Below are 12,653 nucleotides of genomic sequence, written 5' to 3'. Positions count from 1 at the left end.
CGATATACCAGTTTACCGCGGTATTTTTTTCCGGTAGTACGCACCGCGGTACTTTTTCACTGTACCGGTGCGTCGGTAGTTTCCGTAAGTGAAGAATGTACGGAAATTCCCGAGGAATCTTGTTAGGACTTCAATGATACTAACAGCGTAGTTTCATTATACTAACAGCCTCTTTTCATTATTCATGACAAAATAGTTTTAAAAAATATCTTTTTTTTTACAATACGGTTGTATCTGTCACAAATTAATAGTGACCAATATAGTTATATTTATGATCCTTTAATCAAGTTTTTGACACGTGTCACATATGTCAACGGGGTGGTAAAATGAATTGTGAAACAGATTCGGGAAAAGCCAGCTTTCAGAAAAGTTTCTGATTAAAATATGACAACAACAAAAAAGCATATGTTTTAGTTATTTACTAGCGTATGTGAATGTGTTTAGTATATGTATTCCTTTGTAAGACTGTGAATCATCCTAGCATTTTCAAGAGCGCACTTGTTATCTGTCTGAACTATACGCAATTTCTCACTAAATATTTTCTAGTTTGTTAAATAAGTGTGTTTAATATATACCGACCCTCTCTGATAAATATTTTGCCGCGTGTTTTCATCCCACCAACGATTTCCTGCCTATTATATCAATCGTGTAGTTAGAAAATTGTAGGCTTCAGTATTAACGCTTCTTATTTTTATTAATAGGCTAGCTAATGACAGCTCATGATGTCTTTCACAGTATAAACTATAGTGTAAGCGTAATCATCCCACTTTAGCTATAACTTTTATATTGCAATGTTTACAACAATTACCATATACATAACAAATTCATCTACTGTAAGGTACTGGCCATTTAATTATCGGGGTGGGGGGTTATGCTTTTCTTCCGAACTGAAATATTTTCTTTTTTTTTTATCTCGACAAGGTTAATATTTTTCCTATTAATATAATGGATATAATATGGTGTCAGTTTGCTATAAATCAGAGCAAGATATTTTTTAGTTATTGACAGACGAAATTAAACACAAAAGTGACAGACTCCTGTCCCAGAACATTGATTTGTTGGTCCCTAATATAATAGCGGTATACCGTGGTACGTATCGCGGTACGTTGAGAAATGACGCGGTATACCGCAGGTACAACATTTTTCGCGGTACCTTGCTTTAGTAATTATCATCATTTTCGACGACGTTCTCGTCGCAGTCCTAAAATACAGGATCAATAAACAATGCAAATGAAAATCGGGAGAATTTTCTTTTTTAAGTGTTGTATAAAGAAACAGACGACGAAGACAGGAGATACATACATATATTGCGATACTTTATTTTTTAAAAACATTTTACATTAAAAGGCGAGTCTAGATTCAATCTTTTCTTCCTTTTTTAACTGGAAAAACATCACAAATTTTAGATGGCATAGGACCAAATATAATCTCGTACTTATACAAATTCTTTGGTCATGTAAAAAGTATTTTGCGAGCTTTATAAGGAGTAAATCAGGCAATGATACAACCGACGGCCCGGGACTGAATCTGGCCTTCGACCTGGTGTTATCTGGTTACATTTAAAAATCAATATCCGGCCCACGCCCTGGAGGAAGTTGCACATGCCTGACCTAAATCGTCATTTAATTATATAAAATTTCATTCATTCATACATACATGCACACATACGTAAATACATACATACGTAAATACATACATACGTACATACATACATACACACATACATACATACATACATACATACATACATACATACATACATACATACATACATACATACATACATACATACATACATGCATGCATGCATGCATGCATGCATGCATGCATGCATGCATGCATACATACATACATACATACATACATACATACATACATACATACATACATACATTGTTGTAATCATGCTGATTTTCAGGTGCCAAAGTAAAGTGGGAAAGGGTGTAAGACTATGTAGCCGTGACAAAATTGTAACACACCCATAACTGCCCTTTGGTCAAAATTTGGACCTCGACAAACTGAGGATTCAGATCTGCCTCTGTAACTTCCAATGGATCCTGTAACAAGGAAAAATAAGACTCAGATGTGCCGTTATATACAAAATTTAATTCCAGACATTTTCTAATTTGATCAAATACTGAACAAGCTAAATAAACCAATATTCTCGCACTGTTTTCTTGAGGTGGTTCAACCGTCATTGCCAAGAAAGGTGAACAAATGAAAAGTGACGATAAACGATAAGCGTGGAACCAGTGCTACACACGCTGTCCATTTATGGACGTTAATTACTTGGAACAGGACTATTATGCCGCTAGATAGTATCCAGCTTAAGTTATTCATTCATTTAAAACAGTGTTTGGTCCAATAAAGATATAAAAAAGAAGTAATATGGCATCTTTTAAGTTCGTTAAAAAAAATCTAATGGTAATGCGTATTTAAAAATACAATACTCCACGTAACCTAATCACCCTCCTTATTTGCTCCACCTATACACAGGGCGCGTGGGACGTGTTTTACAAACACTGTTCAGTTTTAAATTAAATATATAAGTGCAAGCGATATTCGTGTAACCCAAAACATTGTATGCAGCTTAATCATCTATATTCCTGAACCACGAATTCGCTACAAATGTCTATATTCCATTACTTATGGATTTGTTAAACATTTTGTCTTCAATTATCAGTATTGATTAAAGGTTTAATATTTTTGTTTCTTTTTCCTTACATAAACTTGGAAAAGGTGTTACTGTGTTGCAGTAACATCTGGTCAAGTCATTAATCTACTTATGTTTGGAATTCAGTGCCTGTAAGGATCATGCAGTGTGTATCCTATATCACCCTGTCACCACCCTGGAAAACTATTATTTCCTTTTAATCTTGGTTTTCCTGCATATTAAGTAGGTAACATGTGTTTCTTTTACAAGAGACTCTAAAAATATGGTTGTAGGATGATTCATTCAAAATATGAGTTTAATCTTGGAAAATTATACATATTGATAGAAAGGAATACAAAAAAGAACAGTTGCTTGTAAGTTGAAATTATATTGATACTTTATGGTTTAATATATACTGTAATACGTAACGCTCCAATTTTCGAACAATCACCTGTATGACTGTAGGTAGGTAGGTAGGTCGGTATGTACGTATGTACGTACATAGTGTATGTATGTATGTGTGTGTGTGTGTGTGTGTGTGTGTGTGTGTAGGAAGGTAGGTAGGTAGGTAGGTAGGTATATGTAAATCTCAATGAGTAATGTGATAAATGTGCAGAAACAGAGAGAGAGAGAGAGAGAGAGAGAGAGAGAGAGAGAGAGAGCACAAATTGCAGTTTGTTAAAATGATCTTCAAAGATTGCTGGAGTTGAGAACTTTAGCCAACGTCATTCAAATATTACTTTCATAGTAACTCTAACAGAGCTCGGTAGAAAGTCATTCCTGTAAAATGAGTGCCAGTGTATTTTTAGGGCTATTAGTAGTATAAGTATTTTAGATCTATTATATCTAACCTTTCAACTAATCCGGCAAACTGATACCCAGCTACATCCTGATAATTTATATGTGTGTTTAAACCACAAAGTGGGTACGGCTGATACACTGGATCTGGACAGACTTTTACATGATCTGAACACTCGTCGCGGTAATTTGAAACAAAAGAAAATACAATTTAGCCTTCTGCAGGTTAATGACATATAAAACGTCTGAGGGATGCATTTTACAATATAATTTTTAAGGATCATCAATGTCCCAGCAACCACGATTTGCAATTTAAGATATTATTACACCCAAATGGGGTTCATTACAGAGTGAGTTTAACAACTTCTGCGCGAGACTGACTTGAGGTTGATGTTTTCCCTATTTCCAAGGAACTAAAGAAATCAGTCGTTGTTAAACTGACGAGTTCGTAAACCCGCAAATACTGCAAATAATTTTTTCTATAATCACCTAATGACCACGCATCACAAAACTCCAATTTCACACTTGCATGTTTAGTCTTGCTTCACATTTATATGACTCATAAGTAAGCCTTTCTTAGTCGAAGACTCGTACTTTACACCATGCACCGTCAAACACGACCAGGACAAATAACTGATTACCAAATACATATACATTATATTATCTCTAGATTACATTATGTTAAGAAATTATGAAGGGTCTATTTTACGAAACTAATCCATGCTATCAAAACGTATCGTGAATACTGTATATTGTGACGTCTGCTTCTAGACAATGGCTAATAAGTCAATTTAAGAAACATCTTTCCAACACCGACCTCCCACACTCAGCAAATAATAACTACGCTCTAAGAAAGCTAAAAACGGAAACGTCGATATAAATACAGCCTACCAAAGGTTTATTATAAAATCGTTACACAGCTCTGGTGACCTAGTGGTTAGAGCGTCCGCCTTGGATGCGGGAGGTCGCGGATTTGAGCCCCGACCGAGTCATACCAAAGACTTATATAAATGATACTAATAACTGCCTTGCTAGGCGCTCAGTATTAAGAGGTTGGTGTTAGGACTGGTTGCCCTGGTGTCAAGATAATGTGACTGGGTGGGACGTCATGCTACATGTGTGTGGCATGATGTCCCAGTGCTAGACATCACTATAAATTGCCACGCTACAGACATCGTAGAGATTTCACTGAAAATTTGTTAAAGCTACGTTCAAAATCCAAACCACACCCACACACCCACACACAACAGCGTTTCAGTAAAATTGTAGTATTGACAAGGTATCTGTAAAAATACTCCACCAGATCAGATAATATTCAACACAGGAATATTGCATTGAATATTGTACTTACATTTTGTACATGCAATGATAATGATATAATTCAATAATATGAAATATGAGCGACTGAACCAACTGAGTAGTAATAGCATCTTCGCTGACAACTGCGTCACTTCCGCTACACGTGAGAACTAGAATAACTATAATCCTCCATCTTTGACAACAACAAAAAAGAACCCAATTTTTGTACTTTATACTCATTATTCACCTCGCCGATGTGAAGCTACCAACCAATCACTGCAGCTACTGGGAGTTTCCAAATCAGTCGTGTTGAGGATGACATCACTGTTGTGCCAATGACATTACTAACTAACCCACTGGGAGATGGAGGCTTTATTAATTACTGGCCTATTATATTAGCACGCCAATTTAGGTCGGGTACAACCTGGTAGTCGTATGGTATTCTGATTTCTCTATATTTCCACTGAGAAAATATAAACATTTTTTTTTCACGAGACAAATTTTATTACAATATTGACAATCTGTTATATCGAGGGAAAATTCCATGTTCAAGTACGTATGTGTTGGCTTCTTCGTGGCGACTAAATATCGTAAGAGCTTTATAAACTCTAATTCTCTTGTACATTTTTAGAAATGCTTACATGGATATATATTTTGCTTTATCATTACATCAAGATATGTATAGCAAGACTGATGTACCGCGGCCATTTAAATAGATAAACCTGAAAATCGTCTTACTTACAGAATAGTTTAGGCTGTGCGACTTAGTAACAAGCCATGCGTGACTGCTTTTTAGGACTAATTTGTCCAAGGCGACGCTATTTCAAAATTAGGTCCTATCTGCGTCCAATAAGGGTGGTCTCTTTCACCTAGTAAATTTCTACACCACAAATCGTTTTTGTTTGGCTTTTTTTTTTGGGGGGGGGTGGGGTGGTGACGAAATCAAACTATATCCCACATCCCCTAAAAAAGGAGGTGGTCTTGGCGAACATTTCTACCTTGCTAGTTATGCCAGAATTGAGTTCATCCAGAATCGACCGCAGTTTCAGTGGTTTCTCAACGGTGGACAATGAGTCATGCCTTTGGCTGATACCAGTTTCAACACTCATGCGCCGATGCTGATTGTCTGAAACGGAAATTGTGAAGTTTTCTACTGGGAATCGTATCTAACATAAATAAAAATCGAATTTAGTTCGAAAGAATTTCTTTTTACCATTATCAACAAACTATGCAAGCTGATAATAATAAAATTTCTTACGACGAACATGATAACAGCAAAGAACCGCCACTTTGTTGCTATCAAAAGAAAGCTAATGAGACGCAAAAGTACAACATTTAATTGTAAAAATAGAGTTTTCCCCCTCCGAAACAAACTAGAAAATTAAACGAAAATCACGGTCTTACCAGCTTCCTTTGATACCAACAATATGGCGGTTCTATGCGTGTCTGCAGTAAGAATATTTGGCTTTATCGGCTTGCATTTTGTATTGATAATGGTTAAACGATTAAAGTATACAGCGATTTCAATTAATTGCGATATGAAAAATAATGTACAAAATATCCGATTTCTTAGGCTGCTTCCTTATGTGAATTTATTAAACAAAATCAGCAGACTAAATCACGTGAAAGCTAAATTCTTTCAGTTGCATTCACTTTGGATAATAGTTATGGCTGAGCTGTTTCCAAGTTGGTTTTGCAAATGATAGATACAAACTATTGAACTTTTAGAACAAATGGGTACTCGGGCAAAGCAGGGCTCTAAATGGACACGAGTTACTATATCAACGGGTTAAACACGTAAGCTAGGGATGTAACTGCAAAAGTGGGTACTCATGATAGCTAAAACTCTCAATGGACATGAGTAACTACATCAATGGCTACTCACGCAAGCTACGGCCCTAAATGGAGTAACTAAATCAATGTGTACTCACGCAAGCTTGGACTCTCAATGAAGTGAATATATTAATCGGTACTCGCGCAAGCTAGGATTCTAATTGGACACAAGGAACTATATCAATGGGTACTAGCGTAAGCAAGGGCTCTGAATGGAGTAACTACATAAATGTGTACACATAATAGCTGGAGGGGTGCTCATGCAAGCTAGAGCTCTCAAATCGACCTAAGTAACTACATAAACGGGTACTCACACAATCTAGCGTTCTCAGTGGACACAAGTAACTAAATCAATGAGTACTCACGCAAGCTATGGCTATAAATGGAGTTAACTACTTCAGTTTGTCTTCACGCAAGCTAGAGCTCTCAATGGACACAACAACGGGTACTCAGGCAAGCTGGGCTCTAAATGGAATAACTACGTCAATGGGTACTCAGGCAAGCTAGGCTCTAAATGGAATAACAACGTCAATGGGTACTCAGGCAAGCTAGGAGTTTACATGGAGTAACTGCATCAATAGGTACTCAGGCAAGCTGATGTCTAAATTGAGTAACTACTCAAATTGGTACTCACGCAAGTTAGATCTCTCAGTGGACACAACTAAGGAGGAGAAGGAGGAGGAAGGGAATTTCTAACATAACGCTTACTCTCAAGATGCGGTTTTGACATATCCTGTGTTTTAAGATGGAGTGGAATGAAATATGTCTGTCAACTATGTTAAAATAAATGTAGTATGTTTTACACCCAAATTCCCCAGTCCGTAGGAAATGTTGAGGAATACTCCCTTAGTAAGATTGAAGTGGGGGGGGGGGGATTTGTTGAGAATTTAGTATACCAATATCCAATATTTCGGCAATTTTTTTATACAAATTTACCCAACCTAAACTGCGTCCAAAGATCAATAATGTAGCTTATACCTCCTTACACAAGGTCTATGTACCCACGAGAGAAGGGTCTATGTTTCCTTACACGCGGTATACGTACACACGAGAGAAGTATCTACATTTCCTTACACACGGCTTAAGTACCCACGAGAGAAGGTCGTATATCTCCTTACACACGATATACTTACGAGAAAAAGGGTCTATATCTCCTTACACACCGTTTACGTGCCCACGAGAGAAGGGTCTATATATCCTTATACACGGTATATGTACCCACGAGAGAAGGGTCTATATATCCTTATACACGGTATATGTACCCACGAGAGAAGGGTCTATATATCCTTATACACGGCATATGTACCCACGAGAGAAAGGTCAATATCTCCTTCCACACAGCGTACGTACCCACGAGAGAAGGATCTATATCTCCTTATGCACGGTTCACGTACCCACGAGAGAAGGGTATATATCTATCTTCTTACACACGGTTTACGTATCCACCAGAGAAGGGTCTATATCTTTTTACGTACCCACTGAAGACGGCGTTCGACTGTATTCGTCGTCGGTGTCGAGGCTGCTGAACCTGACAACGGGTGTTGACTGCTGTGTACGAGAACGGACGCTAAATGACCCGTGTCGTATTACATTTGACGGATCCTCCGAGTTCTTCGGATTACCTTTGAGTGTGTACAAGAGCTGTTGGTTTATACTAGCAAAATAATCTCCCCTTTTTTGACCTTCGCTTGTACTCTTGAACCGGAATGGACTTGGTAACAAATTCTTGAGGTGGCCTTTTTGGTTGGGTACCACTGGCTGTTTGACTTCTGGATGGACAAAAGGTTGGGGCCTTCCGTCTGGCCTCTCTGCAATTTCATCCAGCTCTTGTCTCGATTTAAGAGGAATCTGAAGCTCTGACCGAAACAAGCGTCTAAAAGATCGTCTCTCCTCTTTTCTTTCTCTTTTCTCCTTCTCTGTTAGCTTTTGGGGTTCCTCTGTAAATAAAAATTGTTTTTGACCTAAGTTAGAATGTATTGATTGCGCATTGAGCACGTTTGCTAAGCACCACCACAGTCATGGGTTAAATTCTCGGCTCTAACATGACGCTGGTCCTGAAAGAAGAAAAAAACGCATGTGCGACTAAATTAAACAAGTTTATAAACTGGTAAACAAATTGACGCGTTCTGCATCAACTACGGAAATTTCTTAAATTTCAGAGGGAACAAGCATTGCGGGTTTTGTATGGGTTTGCGCTTTTTATAACATTTAGATTATTTAGAATCATCTTTGTGGAGAATCGATAGCAGTCTGTAATTTTATATTGCACAAGAAATTTGGATGGAATTTCGTTGTAATTTGTATAGCGTCGCACCAGTATTACCGTTCTAAATAGTGATGGCAGACATTATTATTGGCTCAAGGTATAAATCCGCCTGTTCTTGACAGCTACCAAAGACTCGTTTCATATGCCAACAGGTTTTTCAACACAAAAACTCCACTGCGATTAAATGAGTTATCAAACGACAATTTTAGAAAAATACGCTTTTGCAACATTATTGCAAATTTTATAGTGTGCAGTGATTGCATTCATATTGTCACTTATCGTTGTTTTTTTAAGTAAAAAAAATCATCGATCCATGAAACAATACAATGGCTTACGCCCTTTGCATCAATTTCCCATTGAAATATTGTGACGTCTGCCACTTGTTACCTTGTAATGTCCTCGGCACTGTCCCCCTCTTTGTAAGCAAAGAATTCCTGACCCCCCCCCACCCCCACTAAATAAAATCATCCCATTCTGCATTTGAGCTATTATAAAGTGAGTGTGATGCGATTATTAGAGCGTGTTTGTTTTTTCCAGGTGGCATTTTACAACCAACTTCACAGCGTTGTGGCCGTGGTATTATCTATCAAAAGAAATGTAACCACTGTGAGAATCATGTGAATGACGGCTGAATATTGTAAATCCGATACATTTATTACGGCGAAAAGGTACATATCCAGGTGTGTTTTTACTTACTCTTCTTTGTCCCATCATGTGGACCAACTTTCTGGAGCTTTTTCAAAATTCGTAGACTCCCCTGTTGATAAATTAGTAAAATTAAGTTCAGAGCTATACTGCGGTAAAATTAAAAAGAAACATGGTAAGAAAACAAAAGGTATTTTTTGGTGTAATTTTATTAGTTTTAGTTGTTCTGTTATTCTTACGATAGCTTTAATTCAACATTTACTTAAGCAACTGTTGGAGCACATTTTTAGTTCTTTCAGAAACTTTAAAAGCAAGGTTTTTACGGCTTATAGTGCCTGAAAAAGCTGAAGCAATTGCACACTCGATCATTTCCAGCTTCCCCCCCCCCCCTTCTCTTCGATCAGTCAAAAAGTTTATGTAGAAGACCAATATGTGTAATTCGTGAAGATCGGCGAATTATCTTCATTAACAAACGGTACAGACAGAGTTGTACAAATTAGATGTATAGTTAAGCCTCGTTAAACAGGACTCTGATAATCGGTTAAGTCTTGATATCCGTGCGACAAGAAATTTTGGTGGAATATGTTTCTTCTATTATTCTTTAAAGTGATTATTCATTGCGGATTACCACCTTATCTTTATGGAGGGGGTATGAAAAAGTGAAAATCAGCAAAAGTTAATAACAGTTTGCTTCACTCCATCACATAGCAGCACTTTCTCTCTCTCTCTCTCTCTCTCTCTCTCTCTCTCTCTCTCTCTCTCTCTCATATTTTAATAGTATAGCGGGACAAATTCAGACTATTATCATGAAAGCGAAGGAAAGAAGAATTAAATAAATAAAAAACGAATCCAAAGTCAGTTGCAAAGGTACGTTTATATGGAAATATTCTTCATATAGTAATCGCCCTGATAGTTAGAAGTTGACAGCTGAGAGCATGTGTATTTTATTTCTTTGCAGGAATCTGAGTTAGCAGTTCTTATAAACGTGACAAATTAAGTGACCCCACAACACACACACACACACACACACACACACACACACACACACACACACACACACATCAGTTACCTGGCACTGCATCAGGTAAGGGTGATATGTACATTGTTTTATAGTAAGGAATGCTTAAAACTTACCGATTTTACTAAGATCAGCCATTCCCAATACCGCGTATCATGTGTCAAGAGTTCTCCCCTTCTGTGGATAGAGAGATAGATAGATAGATAAATAGATAGATAGATAGACAGACAGACAGACAGGTAGGCATACATACATACATACATACATACATGCAACAAATATGCCTTTATCGATCAATCATTGATGTTCATTATAACTGCGCTTCGAGCAAGCCATCGTTATACATGCATGAATACACACGTGCAAAATAAGACTAGCAGTCATACAGACAAATTTATGGATATATCGATGAATGTATTGATAAATAACTAGACAGAAAAACCGATAGATCAACTACAGAGAGCTTACAGTAAAATCAGAAGTCACGAGTTCCCCAAACATAACTAGCATGCGAGCAAAGGGACAAAAATCGTGCTAGATTCACAATTTTCCACATCGTTTCGTACATTTGACAAATACTGTGAACCAGTCACTACACTGCTAGATGCCTTCAGTGGTGTTATAAATAATGACCGTAACATTAAAGAAAAGAAAAGAAGAGAAAGGAAAAGAGATCAAGCAAATTCGGTTACATAGAAGAATCTGACTCAACGTGAGGCTTGCTCATCGGTGAAGCTTACTTAAAATAGAGGAATTTGCATTTCTTCGGGTGTTCTTGTAATATTTGTATTGGCCATCCTTTGAGGAAACTTTGCTGCCTGCAATGTAATTAAAAAGAATTAGCGTCGTTTCAGATAAGGTCCTACTGGTATTAGTAGACTAGAAGATAAATTGTCGTTTTCATACATATGTTGTTGAATTCAGTATAGGTATCATTTTGGGCTCTAGTCATTTTTGTGAATATTTGTTTATAATTATTTTTTCAACTAAATATACGTTGCATAAGAATTATAAAAGCTGAGAGAGAGAGAGAGAGAGAGAGAGAGAGAGAGAGAGCAGTGTTTCCCTTTACCCTCATTTGCTCTTCAGAGACCCCCAAATTTTTAATTTGACCCTCAGTTTTGATACCAAAGTTTATTTTTAAATCAGTCTGACCCCCAGTTTTGAGACCAAGGAGACTTTTGACTCTCATTCTTGCACCCCTAGGGGATACACTGGAGACAGACAGACAGACAGACAGACAGACAGAGGATTAGTTATATTAAAGACAAAGTCAACGATACTTTACTTTAAAAACTTTTCCTGATCTGGATCGTCGAGATTTTTCACTCCACCCGACATGAAAATCTGCCGATATTCCTAATAATAATAATAATAATAATAATAATAAATGATGATCGATGGTGGTGATAATGACGGTTATGGTAACGGTGAGTAATATTTTTTTACCTCAAACAATAATAAGCAACAACAATATTTTTAATAACCTTATGCTTCAATCAAATAAAAAGTTTTATGAAAATGAGAATGGATAGATGAATGGTAAGGCTGACTGCACGAATGGAAAAATCTTTTATTATGATACATCAAAACAAATCAGACCCCCTGGTGCCCCTAGTGAGGCTTACTCTGGAGGAAAAAAATGTAGTGTGATCTGACAAAACACTAAGGCAAGTATTTATAGGTTACTGTATCTGTACGGGAAAATATGAACTCATTTTTATCGGATGGGTACTGCATGTCCTGTGGGAGTGAAGTATCCATTAGACAAAACGAATTCGTATTTTCCCATACAAATGCAGTAACCTTTTTATTATATACTCATTTTCTTATTCTACCTAAGGCTTAATTATATATATATATATATATATATATATATATATATATATATATATATATATATATATATATATATATATATATATATATATATACACACACACACTACAACGCAACAACAATATTAATGTGCACATAACTCCTCCCAGGGAAATTAGAATTTAGTCGCGCGCTCTAATCGCTTTCAAAAAGAAAATGGCTTTTTGGTCTACTTAAAACTGAAATTGAGACTCATATTGTGAATGAATGCGTATTGCAACAGCTTTCCAGTGGGTCTGGAATGAATGGATTTTGTTTTTGTT

General features: G+C 36.8%; 1 protein-coding gene and 1 long non-coding RNA gene across 2 annotated transcripts in view; one reads left to right on the top strand and one right to left on the bottom strand.

The window, feature by feature from the left end:
- The window catches only part of LOC149804159 (uncharacterized), a 35,163-nt gene that overhangs the window by 4,090 nt on the left and 18,420 nt on the right, over positions 1-12,653 (bottom strand). Inside the window, exons 8-14 of the mRNA XM_089954132.1 lie at positions 11,801-11,871; positions 11,253-11,330; positions 10,629-10,689; positions 9,546-9,606; positions 8,059-8,520; positions 5,749-5,876; positions 1,980-2,057 (exon numbers count right to left, since the gene is read on the bottom strand). Of these exons, the coding sequence (XP_089810258.1) occupies positions 1,980-2,057; positions 5,749-5,876; positions 8,059-8,520; positions 9,546-9,606; positions 10,629-10,689; positions 11,253-11,330; positions 11,801-11,871 (939 nt within the window). The remainder of the gene's footprint in view (positions 1-1,979; positions 2,058-5,748; positions 5,877-8,058; positions 8,521-9,545; positions 9,607-10,628; positions 10,690-11,252; positions 11,331-11,800; positions 11,872-12,653) is intronic.
- LOC149804160 (uncharacterized) overlaps positions 1-12,653 on the top strand; it is a 56,452-nt gene that overhangs the window by 41,836 nt on the left and 1,963 nt on the right. Inside the window, exon 3 of the long non-coding RNA XR_016420313.1 lies at positions 9,387-9,517. This is a non-coding gene — a long non-coding RNA (uncharacterized LOC149804160). The remainder of the gene's footprint in view (positions 1-9,386; positions 9,518-12,653) is intronic.

The sequence above is a fragment of the Sinohyriopsis cumingii genome, chromosome 3 (assembly GCF_028554795.1).
Source record: "Sinohyriopsis cumingii isolate HCF-2022 chromosome 3, ASM2855479v2, whole genome shotgun sequence".
Lineage (NCBI taxonomy): Eukaryota > Metazoa > Mollusca > Bivalvia > Unionida > Unionidae > Sinohyriopsis > Sinohyriopsis cumingii.
Note: the sequence above shows the minus strand (reverse complement) of the source record. Positions and strands in the feature narration are given on the sequence as shown.